Source organism: Dermacentor silvarum, chromosome 5, assembly GCF_013339745.2.
Source record: "Dermacentor silvarum isolate Dsil-2018 chromosome 5, BIME_Dsil_1.4, whole genome shotgun sequence".
Lineage (NCBI taxonomy): Eukaryota > Metazoa > Arthropoda > Arachnida > Ixodida > Ixodidae > Dermacentor > Dermacentor silvarum.
The window spans coordinates 126,607,934-126,627,065 of NC_051158.1; the positions used below are offsets into that span (position 1 = coordinate 126,607,934).

At 49.8% G+C, this 19,132-nt stretch overlaps 2 protein-coding genes across 4 annotated transcripts in view; one reads left to right on the forward strand and one right to left on the reverse strand.

Annotated features, from left to right (window-relative positions):
- LOC119454402 (uncharacterized) overlaps nt 1-16,373 on the forward strand; it is a 76,765-nt gene extending 60,392 nt beyond the window's left edge. For 2 of the 3 annotated variants that reach the window (XM_049668450.1, XM_049668451.1), the window contains 5 exons: nt 14,732-14,892; nt 14,972-15,101; nt 15,336-15,479; nt 15,549-15,856; nt 15,992-16,373. In XM_049668450.1, the coding sequence (XP_049524407.1) occupies nt 14,732-14,892; nt 14,972-15,101; nt 15,336-15,479; nt 15,549-15,856; nt 15,992-16,373 (1,125 nt within the window). Of the gene's footprint in view, nt 1-13,582; nt 13,987-14,731; nt 14,893-14,971; nt 15,102-15,335; nt 15,480-15,548; nt 15,857-15,991 lie in introns of those variants that run through there. The other variant, XM_049668449.1, reaches the window with a different exon arrangement.
- Nucleotides 16,374-16,554: 181 nt separating this feature from the next.
- On the reverse strand, nt 16,555-18,584 carry LOC125945990 (transcription factor Adf-1-like). Its single transcript, XM_049668453.1, has 4 exons — nt 18,375-18,584; nt 17,329-17,497; nt 17,066-17,142; nt 16,555-16,871 (listed from the first exon to the last, which is right to left on the reverse strand). Exons 1-4 carry the CDS (start codon nt 18,580-18,582, stop codon nt 16,555-16,557), a joined length of 771 nt encoding a protein of 256 aa, XP_049524410.1. The 5' UTR covers nt 18,583-18,584.
- Between the last annotated feature and the right edge of the window lie 548 nt (nt 18,585-19,132).

Genomic DNA, 19,132 nt, shown 5'->3' on the forward strand with positions numbered 1-19,132 from the left:
AGGATATAGAAATTTGCTCATCCACCAGCCTTGTATCGCTAGCCTTCAAAAAAGTGCTTCATCCCCAGAACGTCGGCAAGAGTGAGTACCACTCGTTAAACAATCACAAACGGAGTAGCGCCGCTTCCTGTCATAGTAAGTTTCGCTCACGCGAACTATACACATCTGGGTGGATGTCTCTTTTTCCCTTTAATTACTTCTTTCCACCCAGCGGCTTTCCGCTGAACTATTACGTTATACACATCTGTCCCAAATGGCAGGGAAATTTACGCCCACTCTATCGCCGACGTATCAAGAATAAGTGAATGGGCGCATACTTGAATATATGCGCACTGTATACGCACAACAAATGACGGACTACACTGATGGCGCACGAATGGTTGTTATTCTTCTTCTTCTTTTCTGGGGTTTTACGTGCCAAAACCAGTCCTGATTACGCGGCACGCCATAGTGAAGGGCTCCGGATTAATTTTGACCACGTGGGGTAATTTAACGTTGTCATATGTAAGTGCCGCGAGGTGCCGCTGGAGGATCGGAGCGGCCACCCAAGCTCTGGGAAGAAGAAGTGAACGGGTACACGAGCGCGGCGGCACGAGGGGAGCTCGCAGTGTTCGAGCCAGGCGGGCAGCAGTTCCGAGCTCCTGGGGTGAACGAGGCGAGCTCGCAGTGTTCGAGCCAGGCGGGCAGCAGTTCCGAGCTCCTGGGGTGAACGAGGCGAGCTCGTAGTGTTCGAGCCAGGCGGGCAGCAGTTCTGAGCTCCTGGGGTGAACGAGGCGAGCTCGTAGTGTTCGAGCCAGGCGGGCAGCAGTTCCGAGCTCCTGGGGTGAACGAGGCGAGCTCGCAGTGTTCGAGCCAGGCGGGCAGCAGTTCCGAGCTCCTGGGGTGAACGAGGCGAGCTCGTAGTGTTCGAGCCAGGCGGGCAGCAGTTCCGAGCTCCTGGGGTGAACGAGGCGAGCTCGTAGTGTTCGAGCCAGGCGGGCAGCAGTTCCGAGCTCCTGGGGTGAACGAGGCGAGCTCGCAGTGTTCGAGCCAGGCGGGCAGCAGTTCCGAGCTCCTGGGGTGAACGAGGCGAGCTCGCAGTGTTCGAGCCAGGCGGGCAGCAGTTCTGAGCTCCTGGGGTGAACGAGGCGAGCTCGCAGTGTTCGAGCCAGGCGGGCAGCAGTTCCGAGCTCCTGGGGTGAACGAGGCGAGCTCGTAGTGTTCGAGCCAGGCGGGCAGCAGTTCCGAGCTCCTGGGGTGAACGAGGCGAGCTCGTAGTGTTCGAGCCAGGCGGGCAGCAGTTCCGAGCTCCTGGGGTGAACGAGGCGAGCTCGTAGTGTTCGAGCCAGGCGGGCAGCAGTTCTGAGCTCCTGGGGTGAACGAGGCGAGCTCGCAGTGTTCGAGCCAGGCGGGCAGCAGTTCCGAGCTCCTGGGGTGAACGAGGCGAGCTCGTAGTGTTCGAGCCAGGCGGGCAGCAGTTCCGAGCTCCTGGGGTGAACGTAGCGAGAGGAGCTGCCTGGCGAGACGTCCGTGTCAAGGTGCGGAGGATCGCGGAGCCGGGCGTGGACGAGGGCGTCCGAGGAAACAGGGCTCCTGCTGCCAGTGCTCGAGGCGCTGGCTGACCCGAGTGCCGCCGGTCCCTGAGCTGCTGCACCTGAGCTGTAGCCAGCAGCGTTCGTCTGGCACAGATGTTGCTGTGCAAGACGCGGTCCTCACGTGCGACCGCCGCACGTGGATTTCGAGCGGCGTACGAGCTGGGCACCGAGGTCGTGCTGGACAAGGCGTCCCTGGCTGCTGCCGTTGCTGCTCCTGAGCGTGCCGAGCCCGAGAACCGTGCTGGACGGGGCCTGAACGTGTCGTCGTCGCAGTCGGCTCGAGCACCGGTGAATCCGCAGCGCCTTGGACGACGGAAGCTTGAGCCTCGAAACACGGGACTGTCACAGCTCGTTCATACTCGTGTGCTGTGTGTGTGTGGACACACTGACTGCCGCTACGCAGATCATCAACGATCTGTATATATATATATATATATATATATATATATATATATATATATATATATATTTATATATAGATATATATATATCTTAAAGTTTCTTTTTGATTTTATAAATGCTCCAAAACGACTCTCTGTCTCTCTTCCGCATCACTGCGCACTAGCAAAAGTGCCGAATAGTCCCAAACACCACAAACGTGCAGTACAATGCAAGCACTTCTCGGCCTATTGGGCGCACGAATGGTGAAGCTGAATGTTTCGTTACGGTCCACAAGAGTAAGTGAGGTACTAGCTGTAATATATATTTGCTGCAAAGTATTACAATGTTCAAAACAGCTACGTTTCAAGCCTTGTCCGCAGCAAGAGCAAATCTATCGGAACTGAGCACACCCGCGAGTGATTAGGCAGAAAATAATCAGATAGTGGCCGCACTGAGGAACTTCACTGAGTCAGAAACTGACCAGCCATTGCTTCAATATATTTGCCGAATAAAGAACACAGAGCAAAACACACTAATCCTGACTGAATTCATGAGCGGAACGTTCGGATGGCTTGGAATACATATTAGCCCCGCTTTTATAACAAGCACAATATACGCTGTTTGCGCCCTTTGGATATAGCTTAATCAGCTCCGAAAGCGCTTTTGCATGTTCTCTGAAGCTGTGATCAAAGCTTGGTAAGTCCACCTAGTCGCCGTCTATGATATCTCCGAAAACAGAGGTTTTCTAAACCGCGCCGGCGTCATACACTTCCATTGTAAACAAGGAGGCAACGGAGGCAGTTTAGGGAAGCAATGGACGCGGCACCACGTGGTCAAACATGGCAGCGCCCACGGCATCGCAGCGAAAAGGGTCAATAGATTTCAACGGCGTTGAAATCGTCGTCGCGCGCCGTATGCTGTATGTGCGAGTGAAAGCGCCCGAGGGACGCCCGCTTTCACGGGCAGCGAACGCACGGCTAGAGTGTACTAGATTTGGGGAGTGGGTCCAACGCTGAGGCATTTTTTTATTTCCAACGAGAGGCTCGGCGCTGAGGCATTTTTTAATTGAAAATCCAGGTGGCGCTATCGTCGCTTTCTCCCGAATGAGCGGCCCCGCTCGCCGGTCGGACGCTTGTCGCGTCGGAGACCAATGCCGCAGCTGCATGGAGCTTTGACAGGCCGGAGATTCAGAATAAGGCGACGGGGGTGCGGCCACATTTTCCGCGTTTTTTGCTTCACTCTTGGCGCTTGCTAAGGCGTGCTCTGCACCCACTTCCGCCGCTGGCATTTATCACAAGCCGCAACGTATTTCCGTACGGAGTGGGCAAAGCCTGGCCAAAAGAAGCGTCGGCGAATTCGGTCGTAGGTGCGGGAGACGCCGAGGTGACCTGACGTTGGAAAGTCGTGAAGCTCTTGGAGAACAGCTCACCGGAGGTGCAGAGGAATGACGAGGAGTAGGGGAGGACCGTCGGGGCGGACGTTGTGGCGGTATAATACACCATCCCGGAGAACAAACAAATGATATGACGAATCAGAAGGCGACGATTCTAAACGACCAGTGATGTCGCGCAAGGTGGCATCACGGCGTTGCTCGTCTGCGACGTGTAGCAGCTGTGAAACCGAGAAAACGCAAAGGTCGGCATCGGTTTCAGGGTCGGCGGGTGGTTCGTCCACTGGATAGCGTGATAAGCAGTGTGCGTCTTGATGTAGGCGGCCCGACTTGTAGACTACCGCATAAGAATATAGCCGCAGAGCCGAGAGACCAAGCCAGCCGTTAGCATCCTTGAGTGAGGAAAGCCAGCAGAGTGCATGGTGGTCCGTGATTACAGAGAAATGCGTGCCATTCAAGTACGGACGGAATTTAGAAACCGCCCAGACGAGAGCCAGGCATTCACGGTCTGTAATCAAATAGTTGCGCTCCGCTGCTGTGAGGAGGCGGCTAGCGTAGGCGATAACACGATCACGTCCCTGTTGCCGTTGGGCTAAGACGGCTCCGATACCGTGACCACTGGCATCGGTACGGACCTCTGTAGGAGAGGACGGGTCAAAGTGGGCCAGAAAAGGTGGCGTGGTGAGAATGTTGGTCAGGTGGGCAAACGCGGCAGTTTGAGCGGGACCCCACGTAAACGGCACGTCCTTCCTCAGAAGATGAGTAAGTGGTCGGGCAATCGCTGCGAAGTCATTAACGAACCGTCGGAAGTAGGAGCAGAGTCCTACAAAAGTTCGGACGTCTTTGACAGACTAAGGTACAGGAAATGATGTGACAGCACGAATTTTTTCCGGGTCTGGTTGAATACCGGAAGCGTCGACGAGGTGGCCCAGTACTGTAATCTGCGGACGACCCAAGTGACACTTCGAGGAATTTAGTAGGAGCCTAGCCTCGCGAAAGACTTGAAGAACAGCTGATAAGCGCTCAAGGTGTGTCTCAAATGTAGGCGAAAATACGAGAGCGTCGTCTAGGTAGCAAAGGCATGTTGTCCATTTGAACCCTTGAAGCAAAGAGTCCATCATACGCTTGAATGTGGCTGGGGCGTTGCACAGACCGAATGGCATAACTTTGAATTTATATAGAGCATCAGGGGTGACAAATGCGGTCTGCTCTCGGTCCCTTTCATTCATAGAAATTTGCCAATAACCAGACCGAAGGTCTATCGATGAGAGGTAGTTGGCACCGTGGAGACAGTCGAGGGCGTCGTCAATGCGAGGCAAGGGGTAGACGTCTTTTTTGGTTATTCGGTTTAGATGACGATAATCTACGCAGAGGCGCCAAGTGCCATCTTTCTTTTTAACAAACACAACGGGCGACGCACAAGGGCTCAACGAGGGTTCAACAATGCCTTTGGCAAGCATCTTGTGCACTTCACCTTGAATATCCTTACGCTATGAATGGCAAACTCGATAAGGCCGGCGATGAATAGGACTGGCATCACCAGTATTTATGTGATGCTTACCATTTGAAGTCTGGCCCAATTATCGATTGTTGAGGTCGAAGATGTCTTGGTAGGAAATCAAAAGGCGACACAGAGCTGCAGCTTGTTCAGGCAATAGATCCGCAGCAATCATGAGACTAAAGGTTTCGTCAAGGCCAATAGCATCCTGTGGACATGGTGAAGGCTCTGAGCAGCCGTCAACGAAAAACACCGTGACGTGGTCATCTCCTATAGCGCGCAGTGTTACAACCGATACGCCTTGGGGTAGAACTTGCTTTGTTAGTCCAAAATTGACGACGAGGAGGCTCGGCGACAGTTACGACGGAGTGGGGCACAGTGATATCGCGCATCAAAAGGACATCAGGAACAGGAGTCGCGACGTAATCACCATCGGGTACAGGGAAAGATGATAGCAAATCGACAAAAGTCAAGGTTTTAGGCGGCAGGCGGACGAAGGCTGTCGTGCTAAAGTTGTTAGGCAGTTCAGTACGAATATGCGTGAGTAGAGGAAGTTCGAGGCAAAGGGTACCGGTAGAACAGTCTATCAAAGCTGAATACGCCGTAAGAAAGTCTAGTCCGAGGATTAGGTCATGGGGACAATTGGTCAGCACTGTAAAAAGAACTGGAACGTGGCGGTCGGCGATACTTATCGGGGAAATACACATTCCAGTGACGGCAACAGTGCTGCCATCGGCGACGCGTACGGCTCGTGTAGTAGCAGGCGTAAGAACCTTTTTCAGTCGACGACGGAGGTTATTACTCATTAAGGACACCTGGGCTCCAGTATCTATTAACGCCGTCAAAGGGACACCGTCGACGTGGACATCAAGTAAGTTCTGGTTCGTTGGGAGCGTCAATGGAGGATTTTGACACGACGAAGATAATGCAGCGCTACCCCCAGGAGCTGCATGGTCTAGTTTTCCGTCCGGGAGGGCCCATAATTGGTCGGCGACGAATAGCGGCGTGGCTGGGGCGACGGGGACCGACGGCGCAGAGGTGACGGCGAGCGAGCGGGACGACTTTCATCGATAGATACGTCAGAGGTAGAAGGCATATGGCGAGGCGAGTAGCGGCGAGGGTCGGCATATGGGCGAGGTGACGGGGAGAAGTAGCTCGAATACGGCGATATCCAGGAAATGCGGCAGTGGCGAGTGACGTGGCCAATGCGGTGGCAACGGAAGCAAATGGGCTTGTCATCCGGAGTTCTCCACTCTATAGGGTTGCGGTATCTGGGAGGGGAATACAGATCGCTGCGAGGCGCAGCTGTCGGCGCCAGTGGGGCGTCAGGTCGGGAGACGGAGCAGGCAGCAGGAAAACCGAGGTTGGCAAATTCTTGCCGCACAACTTCCTGAATGCGAGAGATCGCCTCGGCTGGTTGGTCAATGGTGGGGTCAAGTGGGCGTGGATGGAACAGGGCAGGACTTACAGCCTCGAGCTCGGAGCGAACAATACGTGTGACGGTCTCATATGAGGGGGGGGGGGGGGGTGAAGCGGTAAGGGCGATGCAGGACGACGTCGCAGCGGTGTTAGGGAGCCGGGAGAACTATGGAATAACGCGGCGGCTTTTGGCGTGCTCAAAGCGGCGCCATTCCTTGACAATGACGTCGATGGTGCACACATTGTTGAATATCAACAAGTTGAACACATCGTCCGCGATACATTTGACAACGTGGCCTACCTTGTCAATTTCGACCATATTCTCGTCGACTTTCCGGCAAAGAGCGAGCACGTCCTGTATTTACGAGACCTACGATTCAGTGGAAGACTGCACTCGGGTAGCAAGCTCTTTTCTTGCAGCCAGCTGACGACCGGTCGGATTTCCAAAAAGGTCACGGAGCTACTCCTTGGAAGCGTCCCAGCTAGAGATCTCCTCCTCTTCTGTCCGGAACCAGACACGAGGTGTTCCGCCCAAGTAGAAGAGGACATTCGCTAGCATTATGGTAGGGTCCCAGTGGTTGTTGCGGCTAACAAGCTCATGCATGCCGGGCCAGTCATCAACGTCGACATTATCTTGGCGAATATGCCAGGATCGACATATGCCACGTCGACATTATCCGGAGAATATGCCAGGATCGCGGGGAGTGGCAACCGTGACGTGCGTTGTGGTTGGAGTCGCAGTGTAGCAGCGGACGAGGTGTCGTCACCGGGAGCCATAGTGGAAAGCTGGACGGTGCGGCCGCTGCGGAGCTTCGTGACGAGGACAGGGACCGCCACGCTGCACCAAAATGTTTCGCGAACGAAGGATTAAGTACTGGAAACTATTTACAAAATATATTTACCAAGGATAGCGGCAGCGCTGGCCAGTTCAGCCGACAGCTCCAGAGCAAAGCACGGTTCGTCTTCTTCGTCTGGGCGCCCGCGCGCATCGTCGAGAAGAAACACGCAATGTGCATGTATCAATATTACAGAAGTACCCCTGTAAGGCTACTGACCATATGCCAATATAGCCTAATTCATATAACATTACTTGAGAATTCGTAATTCCTTAGTACTATTCACCAGCATACCAGTTTTCATCTCATGCTTTTTTTTTTTTTGCTGACGGCTGTAACCCCTAGCCTCCGCCAAGTGTCGCTGCAAAGGAAGTGGAGCAAGAGCAAGTATGCGGAGCTGGCAGAAGTCCTGGCTGACCCCCAGAAGAACAATGCAGAGTTGCTTCAAGAGATGATGTTCAACCAGCAGCGGCAGCTACTACAAGAAGAACGAAACAACATGTGCGAAATGATGACCGGGATAAGTAACTCATTCCTCCAAGGCACACAAACAATTATGTCACAGCTGTTGAGTAATCAAACACAGACAGTGTTCACCACCCCTGCTCAAGGAGCTTTCCATGTAGCACCTGAGCAAGTAAACTTTAGTGGTGTCCCCAGGACTCATCCGTCTACCTGAGCACACTGAATCGATCTGCAAATCTTAACAAAAAATGCCCACAGAGCTTTCACACTGTTTCTTGTCGTTTACATGATGCACACTACTGTGACCTGACAAACTTTATGTTGAAAAGGCATAGACATATTTTTGTTCATTTTCTATTCGGGTGTTGTCGTAGAGAATGTAAGCACGTTTCATTTTTCTACCCACTTATAACTTTTGCCTTAACTTTTCCCTTCCCTTATAACTTTTAATGTGGTAGAGCTTGCAGCAGGGGACCCGGTGATCTTTCAGTCTCATCTTTCCAGTAACAGATGTCCTGCAACAGCTTAGGTGCTTGTTTCCCTTAAACACTGTACAAAGAAAGTGCAGAAAGTATTTTGTGTTACTTGCCGATCTCTAGAGCACCTGATGAGTCATACCGAGGCTTTCTCCTCCCCCCCCCCCCAAAAAAAAAAATAAAGAAATATGAACAGTTTTTTTTTCAACTCTCCACAAAGTGGCCTGCAAGGGTTGTGATCTTGCATTGGGTGGAGCTGCGAAGGCATGGACACCGTTTAGTATTTAGCTTTCTTAATTTGGAAACCTGAACGAGGTAGCCTTGATCTTGAATGAGGTAGTCGTTCAGGAAACCCCTGAACGACTACCTCGTACAAGAGTTTCTTATGCGTTCAGCGTCATGGTGACTTCTGGTGACAGGAGGGGGGGGAGGGGGGTTAGTGACATATTTTTTGTAACTAATAAAACCTGGCCGAAGGTTACTCTTGCTCTCAATAAACCACAGGCTGAACACAGATGTGTCATTGCAGATATTACCTAGCACACTTTGTCTGACATGTGTGCAGCAACAGAAATTATGATGGATGAACTCAAAGGCACGAGCATTGTATTCACGAGCTCCTCACATTCAAAGGAGGATGGCGCAATGTTGTCAATACAGAGCATGTACAGAAATTAAAAACATTTATTGAACATTGAAAGTACAACTTATTGCTACTGATTTCAACAAACAATAAAGCTGCGACGCTGCTGAATCCTCCTGAAGTAATATTTGTGATATATACAGTTACTGGCACCATGTGCACAAACAGAAACTTGAAAATAAAGGCAACGTGCACATACTTGTACACAACTTGAGGTAGCACACTTGGAAAGGGAATGTCATGTACTTGACAAAAATGAAGAAAGCTAAATAGTAAACGGTGTCCATGCCTTCGCAGCGCATCCCAATGCAAGATCACAACCCTTGCAGGCCACTTTGTGGAGAGTTAAAAAAAAACTGTGCATATTTTTTGGGGGGGCGGGGGGGGGGAGGGGGGGAGGCTGAGGAGGAGAAAGCTGAAGCCTGGGTATGACTCATCAGGTGCTCTAGAGATCGGCAAGTAACACAAAAAACTTTCTGCACTTTCTTTGTACAGCGTTTTTCGTACAACCGGCACTTGCAGACGCCATTTTTGTTTTGGATAATCTACAGTGCCTAGAGTATATTCTAGGCACTGTAGCTAATCTCCAGTACTGCAGTCCCGCAGCCACGCAACGGCAGTCCCGCAGTGACCACCTTCCCATAATTTCAAATTTGATACCATTCTGTTTATATGCTATCTTTAAATGCGCATCTTTAATCTCAAACCACCTTGTTTGTCGCAATGCATCCGATACGCCTTCCTAGTGAATTACAGCGTTTCCATGAAGTGTGATACCACAGAGAAAGGAATTCAACAAGAGGGGACACTCGGCAAAAACTGGCAACAGGAAACACGTCACCATACGTCACGCTATACTTTTGACGCCGAACGTTAGCTGCCGCGAGCATCGAAAAAAAAAAAGAAAGTGAAGTTCAGCTAATAGGCATTGATTTATGTTTTAAATTCTTTGGCGCGAAAACTAAAACGTTTTCGTATAAGTGAACTTAAGGTTTGCGACTTATTTTTGTTGCCTTACCTAGCCACAGGTCAAGGACGCGCCAGATACATGCGTCATCCGCCAGACACTCCCCCGAAGCCAGCGAGTGCGGCCGCGCGCGCGTTTGAGCGCCCGCCCGCAGCGACCCGTCTGTACCCCCCCCCCCCCTTTTTTTTTTTTTAGAGGCGAAGCTCCTTAGGGTGTGGGTCTGTCCCTCCTCTGTAGTATGTAGTAGTAGTAGGTAGCCACGTCTACTTTTATGAACAAAAAAATATCGAAAGTTGTGTCCGTAGCGCGGAATCGAACCAGGGACCCCTCGCTTCCGAACGCGCCGCGCTAACCACTACGCCACGAAGCTTTTTTTTTTTTTCTTTATTGCCACATTGAACAGCACAATTACACAAAAACATACATTCGAGTGAACAGACTCCTGGAACTGGCTTCGCGCTATCCCGTTAAAATTCGGGCATGTTTAACAATGCTCCAACTCTTGGGAGCCATTCAGGCTCTGGGGTTTGAAACTGGTACAGAGTAATAATTCTATTAATGCTTTCCTTGAAATATAGCCGTATCGGTTTCGCGTCTATGTCAGCGTTTTCCGCACTGCCATCCTAGATCGCCAAATGCTGTGCAGGCCCAGGAGCATAATGAGGTCAAATGGAATACCATCCTCATGTTCAACTGGCAAAAATCGTATACCGAATGAGTCCACAGGTAGGTCTTTCTTGAGAGTACGTTCTAAGATGTCCCAGAAGAAAAATACTTCCCTACAGTCTAGGAATACATGCTCGATCGTTTCTGGCTTCCGACAAATGAAACAGTGAGTCCCCCAAGGTACAAAAAATCCCTTTTCTTCCAAATAAGTTTTCACATCTAATGTATTTGTATGCAATTTGAAGAAAAATTGGTAAACTCATGCTTTTCACTCGTTTAAGAACGTTTGCCCATGGTCCGGGACAGCATTGTGATCTATACAGAGGAACTGGTAAGACAATGTCACACAGATCCTTGTATAGTTTTTTCCGCGACACAGTCCAAAGATAGTCCAATGAAAAACGAGCCTGCAGGAAAATACATGACAGGTAGACCTCTTTGCCACGAAGCGCACATGGACACACGCACCACGATGACAATAAATACCCAACATTAACGAAAGACTGCGCGTTTCTAACGCGTTTGTGCTAGCGCGTTACGGCCCGTGTAAGAAGCTGGTGTAAGACGCTGTGGCCTCTCCGCCTTACCCCCGTATTCATAAACGCTCCTCGACTTGAACTTGACTTGCCACCGCCTTGGGCAGCGCGTTCGAAACTCGTTGAAGGCGGTGGCAAGTCAAGTTCAAGTCGAGGAGCGTTTATGAATACGGGGGTTATACTCTCTCAGCAGTCATGTGATGGCGTCGGCAAACGCGGTGCACGTTCCGGCATGTGTAAACGGCTGCGTAAGACGCTGTGGCTTCTCCCCCTTAATAGAGAGTACTACACGTTTCTAACGCGTTTGTGCTAGCGTCCCCTTAAGCGGGAGATGGTGCAATTATAATGAAGGGTGCTGTTATAAAATAGGAATGACGTCACATATGGCGTGTGTCATTGGTGAAAGTCAATCGTTCGATTTAGTGCGGCGAGACTGGGCGAATTACACGGAAGATTCACGGTTTACCGATGATTCCCACCGTAGCTTCGCCCACTCATCATCTTTCACCCTGTGGATATGCGGTGTTTTTTTTTTAAGGTAGCCTGGTTTATTGTGCTCTCGGCGTATTCTTGCGTTCCTTCTGCACTGGGACAAGACACCACTGCACTATTGGACTACGGCAAGGTGAGAAATATTGTTTCACAGTCTACGACGCAATTAGGCTTACGGCACGGGACCGAGACTTTAAACGCAGTTAGCGAAAAACAGCTCGGCCGTCCTGGTGCAGTTAATTTGAGTTAATGAATCGTGCTGGGACATGTTTCCGGCGCTTCCTAGGAGATTATTGTAACTTATTTCGTTTTTTGGGGCACACTGGCCGCACAGGGCGCCGTGTCGCAGTTATCGAGAACTAACTCGGCCGTGGTGCGTAGTCCAGTGCATCTTGCTAGGATAAGTTTGTGCTGCTTTCTCTGACGCCAGACGTTACTGAAAAGCAATTTCGTTACTTTCTGGGGTACTTTTGAGGAACTCTGGCGCACAGCGCGCTGTCACGCAGTTAGCGATAAGCAGCTCAGCCGTGGTGATAAAGTTAGTTTGGCGTGCAATAAATCTTATAGAGGGACAAGTTCGGGACGTTTTTTGTGGCCCCGCAACAACATATACCTTCTTTCGGTACTCACGCCTGTTGAAAACGCGATGGGCGATTGCCAAGAGTGATAACATGGGAGTGTGCTGCTGGCGCCGGCAGAACGCGCGAAAGATAACGCCGAGGAACATATCAGAAACTTGTAATTCGAAAATTCCGTATTGTAAAGGACTGAAAACAGGCTTTGCACCCACGCATTTGTCTTGAGTGCCTTTTGCGTCCGTCGTCTCTGTGTATGTCGCGTACCGTCGCGTCACCCGAGGCCAACTTTTGGAAACGCGAAGTCGCCCGTGTATTTGTGCTGCCAAAGTGCAGAAAATAATGCCCGGAAATGGGGGAACGTTTGGAAATCAGATGTTTTCATATTTTATGGTATTGTTTGGTTTGAGTCGGGTATTTTCTACGCCATGTATGTAAAAACGAATTGCTTTTGTTTGTAATGCCGCCCATTCACCGCTTTCGCACGTTTCGCCTCTACACGCAGTATACCTATGTCTAAATACCAAAATAACACAAGCTTGTAACATGCTGTTACTGGCTTGTAAATGTAACATGCTTGTAATTTACTTTTTTTTTTCAGCTGGTGCCGTCCGGTGGAGCTTCTTACGGGAACTACTGCTTACCTGGGGTCACAACGTTGGATGAACACACAAAAAGTGCGGAACAAGCTTTTATATAGAGCTGTATATATATATATATATATATATATATATATTGTAAGGAAGATGACGAACGATGACGCAGAGTCAGCAGCATCGGCAGCATCAAGCGCGCAGCAGAAGCTCGAGCGAGAGGACTGTGGTCGGTGCATCCTACGACCCGCTGTCGCTACGAACCCCAATAAATCCCCTTTATAAGTGGTGGAGGTGCTGGGTAACGTTCCACTCTACCATCCTGGAACTTCGTTCGCGGACGCTACCCTCTGCCATGCCGGACGCCGACCAGCAGACTCTTCCATCGCCACCCGTCCCTTGCGCTGGCACCGTTCGCCAGCGGGAACCTCCCATCTTCAGCGGAACCGACGACAACGACGTTGAAGAGTGGCTGTCATCTTATGAACGGGTGAGCGTTCACAACAAATGGAATGACTCGGACAAGCTGGCTTACGTATCCTTCTATCTTGCGGGCGTCGCCAGTCTCTGGTTCAGGAATCATGAGAGGGATATCCGAACGTGGTCGGCGTTCAAGACGTCGAATACCGCAGTATTTGACCGACCCGCCGTCAGGATACTCCGAGCCAAGCAGCGTTTGCGTACACGCGCACAGGACACGGGTGAGACGTTCACCAGCTATATAGAAGACGTCCTCGATTTGTGCAGGCGCGTGAACGCTGCCATGACGGAAGCGGAAAAGATTAAGCCCGGGACACATGGAGCGAACTTTCACGGCGAACACCACGCGGCGAAAAAGGACCCGCCGGTACGACGGTGAATGTTCGCTGCGTTGCAATACATGAAGCGAACAGCGGGCGGCCGCCGCCGGCCGTTCGTCCTGTTGGCGCCAGTGTTATCAGACTGGGCACATGTGTTGAAGTAAAGAACTAAATAAATATAAACGCTTTTCAAGGTGTCATATGCCGCTTTTATAATTGGAAAAATGCGTACAAACAGTAATATCAAATGTTTCAGTATTTTTATCGCGTTTTAACTTTCTTTTGCGTAATGCAATGCAGAGATGGCGTGTTCATTGTTTTATCAGCCAACACTGTGCAGTGTGGTTGTCGTTGTTCATCGAAGCTTGCAAAAAGCGTGTGTTGTACTGGTTGTGCTTGCGAGACGCGCGTCAAGTTAGTGTTCGTTTGCCATTCTGCTGTTGCGCAAGTGTGAAGAGCCCACGGCGTCAGGTTGTCCGTACTACCAGCTTCGAAGTACACGCCGCTGCGTTCAGCGTCACTATGGGTGTCATCCGGCGCCTTCTGCTTCTCAAAAAGAAGCTCCTGCTTCTCAAATTGCGCGAGCTCGAGGAGAAGAAGAAGAAGAGAAAGAGAAAGCTATGGGTACACCCTGTATGGCAACAACGGAGGAACCAAGGAGAATATCACACTGCGGTGGGTAACGCTCAGTTAGCTCAATAATTATCACCTTATAATAGCTGTTCACAACGCTCCTACCATGTAATAACGGTGTTACACGGTCACTCTCGATCGCAATCAAGCCCGATCCGGATCGAATTTTTCGACCGCGATTGAGAAATTCGATCCGGATCGGGCTTGATCGCAATCGAAAGTGCGCCGTGTGACAGCCGTATACTGTCAGCGGTGCTTCTATCAGCGACTAGTTGCCAATCACACCTTTTCAACAGTACACGTCTTATATCTGGTGAAGCGCTGCAAGCAATATACGTATTGCTGTGAGTTCTGGGTCGCATATGGACAGAATTGATCATCCATTAAGATGCGCAAACTGCACCAAATTCAATCATCGCGTTGCACCCCGCACGAAGTTTTTCACGCGGCTGGCAGCTTGTATCCCAAACAGACGATGCGTACACAGTGAAGCGCCTCAACTTCCCTTCGGTAATACCAGTTTTTCTCGAGTGCTGGCGCTATTTGACGAAAAATTAAATGATTCGAGAGATTGGGTTCCTTTTTCGCAATCTGGATCAGAGGTGATTACCGCAATTTGAAACCAATAAGCCCCTGCAAATGGGACCCAAATATACCTAACCTTGCAAAAAACGAGAAAACAGTGCATTCATCGAGGTGCACTAATTAAATGCGACACAAATACTGCATTGCATGTAAAGAAATGTGTGTGAAAGAGGTCAGTTCAAGATTTTTTTTTTTACTGCAGTTCCAGGTTATGAGGAAGGACCCACCAATGTTCTTCAAGTATTATAGGATGTCGCCAGACAAGTTCGATTTCCTGCACCGGCTCGTCATGAACGACCTCATCAGGCAGTTTTTGTGCCGAGAACCACTCTGCTCAGAAGAGAGGTTGGCCATTACCATCAGGTATAGCAAGGCATTAAAGCAATGTTTATTATATCTCAGTTATCTCCACGTTTATGTGAAAACCCACTTTTTCATGCAGGTACCTCTCTTCAGGAATGGCCATAAAGCAAGTCGCAATGGTTTTTCGAGTGGCACCTACGACTTGTCAGCTGGTCATTCATGAGACTTGCAGAGTATTGTGGAATCGACTAAAGCCACTTTATCTGCCTGTGAGTATATGCTATACAAGCTATTACGATCAAACAAATCAACAGCTGGACTTGTGTGGTATTATGGGCCTAATTAATGTAATTGATGGGGTGCAGCGCATTTAGGCAACACTGGGGAGTATCGGTGACGACAAAGTGGAGGACGTGGCTACAACAAACTGAAGTGAAATGCACGAGTCGCCAACTAAATGTGGTGTAAACCTTGACATGTGCACGTCTCTTTCCGTGACACAGGTGCCAGGACTTGCGCTCTGGCAGGAAGTGGCAGAAGGCTTTGCGAAGCGTTGGAATTTTCCAAACTGCCTTGGAGCAGTAGATGGCAAACACATACAGATAAAGGCACCTCCAAACTCTGGTAGCAATTACTACAACTACAAGGTATGTATATCATGCATGAGGGTTATTCTGGTCAGATGTGACGACGCTGTTCTGCATTTTTTTTTTCAGGGAACATTCTCCATTGTGTTGATGGCAGTGGCTGACGACAGCTACAAGTTCGTAATGGTAGATGTCGGGGCTCCAGGCCGGCACAGTGATGGGGGTGTGTTTAAGGCAACGTCATTCGGCAAGGGCCTTATGAAAAATTGCCTAAACTTGCCAGCCCCAGCACGCCTCCCGAAGAGCAACAAGGTGGCACCTCACGTATTTGTGGGCGATGAAGCATTTCAACTGAGGCAGGATTTTATGCGGCCCTACCCTGGAAAAGGACTGCAGCCAAGCCAAAAAGTATTTAACTATAGGCTAAGCAGAGCAAGGTAACATGAAAATAATTACTTTGGTTGCAATGTTGAGCTTGTGTTTGAAATGAAACAGCCATGCTTGTTATTATTTATATGGCTGGACAGCCTGCGACTAGCAGATTATTAACCTGCTAAATGTTTTTGTTCCAGGCGCATTGTCGAAAATGCCTTTGGGATTCTCGTGGCACGATGGAGAGTACTTCTTGGCCGCCTCAACCTCCTGCCAAGCATCGCAACACATGTTGTGCTGGCCTGCTGTGCGCTGCATAACTTTTTGTGCTCAACGAGCAAGGCTACATATTCCCCACCTGGATATGTAGACGGGGAAGACTGTTATGGAAATGTGAATCCAGGCCAGTGGAGGAAAGAGGCTCAGGTCAATGAGCTGTGCGACTTGGAAGGAACTTCGTCAAGAAATTACACAGTGGATGCAGCACAGACGCGCAACCTCTTTGCGAAGTACTTCATGGCAGAAGGTGCTGTGCCATGGCAGTGGGCACATACTTACCTTCCGACCCCATGCAATGCGTAATTTCGCCTGTACAAAAGTCTTATTGTGCTTTAATTTTTATAACTGATGTACTTTACGTGTGAGAACTGCGCCATACGTTGGGCAGCTCTGTTGCAGGAGATACCGGCTGTGCCAGAAACATTGGCTATAAGTGTGCAACATGACAAGGTAGCAGAACAAACCAGGTGTGAAAACTTTATTTTCAACTGTATTCGTGCATGTTCAGCAACTGTAGTATTTCAACTTGTAATTCTGACTGCTGTCGTTTAGGGAAATTTCTCAATCTATGCGCGACTAGCTGCCCAAATACGGCAGGCTCGTCTTCATCTTTTTTAAGGATGTTGTCTACACTTAAAATTTCTTCATCAAGTCTCTGTCGCTTTTTTTTCACCGTGACTGCTGGTGTTTTCTTTGGAGTAACACTACGGCATACTTCAACTGGCGTCTCTTCATCAGTCGTGCTGGAAGTCCCAGGCACAGGCGACTCACTGCCATGGGATCCAGATTCGTCTTGTGTGTCTGCAAGAAAAGCATTTTATTTAAAAAGCAGCTAAATTGAAGCGTTCCTTTCCTCTAACGAACTGCTCAGGCGTACAAATATGTACATCAATACTATGTAACATGTGACGACATGCAAACCCTGAGCAAGTTTGTTTTTATATGCACTGTAATTTGATATACTTTTGAAGTGATAAATAAATGTGATGTCTTACATTCGACTTGGCGACACATGCTCATCAGGAGGGCTTCTGCATTCTCTGGCTCAGCTTGCGGGAGATTGCTTGTAGTGCTGGAAAAGTAATTAATGCTGCTGCTTAGCAACCTATTTATTACAGTGTACACAAACACTGTCTCGTGCCTCCTGTGGAAATGTCACATGAAGGTAAATGTAATAACGCTTAGAAGCTCATCAACATTTAAATGATATATAGTAGAACCAACTTCCACCTCATAAAATTCTGAACTTGACGCTTACCTTCCGACATCGACTAAATCCTTTAAAAACAGGAGCAGTTTAAAATAAGGCCAGCGGACTTCTTTTCCATCGCTAGCACCCGAACCACTTGGCGCACCTGTCTTCCAGGTGCGGTGTTTCTTGGAGAACGTGTCTCTCAATCTCTTCCAACGAGCTTGGGCAGTGGAACCTAATATATGAAAATATGCCACTGTCAAAACAGCAGGAAGGTCAAATATGTACGCAAGAGATGCATGTCACGTACAAGCAAACTGTGTATGTGCAGAAGGCAGTGTTCGAGCAACATCTAGGTGCTATGGCACAGTATGAACACATTATGATCTGATGCAAGTTTTAAGCACCAGTAATTAGTCAGTGGCCTTGGCCTTTCCGATTACACGAGTGCCTGTACCCTGTTTTTTTTTTTTTTTGACAAGGCTTCACCTTTCTATGCAAAGCAGCTACTGCTTTTTGGTCGCGTACATTTAGGTGCTGACTTAGTTCGAAGCGTACTTTCCGCGGCCTGTTCACGGACCACAAAGCGGTCGTACGAACGCAAGAAACCTATATCGAAGGTACAGTACATGGCACACGCGGCGCGGAGTCGGTAAACTCGAGAAAGGAAAGAGACGCCGGGAGCGGTCAGATATAATTGCCGATCCCCTGACATATATACGTTTTCCTTGCTGAAAAACATATAAACAGGTACAAAAAGATGCGCACGCACGCGCTACAGAGTTTCAAAGGCAACAGCATTGGCATTGGCGACCAGCTGCGCTGTTGTTGGCGGCGTGACCGGTACGGGACGTTCACGGTCGCCGTCATTTCGTTTTCAAACTCGGACTCGACGAAAGTTCGCCGATGACTTTGGCATCGGCACTAGTGACGCGGGAAAAAAATCAGAGCATCGCAGGCGGTTCGCGGCAAACGTTTTGTTACATGCTCCATAAAGACACGAGCCAAACAAACACTGACACCTGTCCGCGCAGCCCGCATCCGGAGGGTACTCTATGCATCAGTCGCTTATCTAAAGGAAATGTCACTTCAATGCGATATGGGAAACTTACCTTCTGGGTCGCGACCGATCTCAGCGACGACATCCTCCCACGCAGCTGTCTTTTTTCTCTGATCTTTGTAGTCGGTCCTCCTGCAATCCCATATTGTGGGGCGCTTCTGAACGGCTGATATCAGTTTATCATTATATTGTAGCCGCGCCGATTTTAAATTGAGCCTAGGCGCCACTTCTATTCCCTCTCTCGATTCCTCCGAGTTCATGTTGGGTACTTCGATCGGCGCAAACACGTGGAAACACGGAAACACAGAACACGGTAACACCAACGCGATTGCACAGAACACGAAAAGGCCCGCCGGCCCGCGCGTGATAGACCAGCATGCATAGCGACCGGAACTGGTGCCTCCTGATTGGCTATCGTCCGCCGCTGCGCATTGGACGCTTCCGGCGGCGGCGTTGGCTCGACGAAAATATTTGGACAGGCAGATCGGCTGCGGACGGCAAATTTCTTGACGGCGGCCGTCGGACGTTCGCCGCCCGACGAAGTTCTTCGCTCGGACGCCGGTTATTCGCTCCATGTATTCCGGCCTTTAAGCACGTCATGAAGGGCATCGATGATGACGCGTTCCAGATGCTTCTGGCCAAGGACCCGCGCAATGTTGGCGACATTATCAGCTTGTGCCAGAGCTATGATGAATTGCGAAAGCAGCGAGCTCTGACAAGGCGACATCCCACACCTAATGCGGCGTCACTCTGCAGCCTGACCACCGGCCCCGAAAAAGCCTCCCTGATAGCCCAAATAAAATATTTCGT

Bases quoted from the DNA above. Each gene is read 5' to 3' on its own strand.
- LOC125945990 (XM_049668453.1), bottom strand. From the start codon at position 18,582: ATGAACTCGGAGGAATCGAGAGAGGGAATAGAAGTGGCGCCTAGGCTC. The intron at 17,498-18,374 runs GTAAGTTTCCCA...TTCATATATTAG, and splicing joins GATCGGTCGCGACCCAGAAG to GTTCCACTGCCCAAGCTCGT. The intron at 16,872-17,065 runs GTAAGACATCAC...CTTTTCTTGCAG, and splicing joins CATGTGTCGCCAAGTCGAAT to ACACACAAGACGAATCTGGA.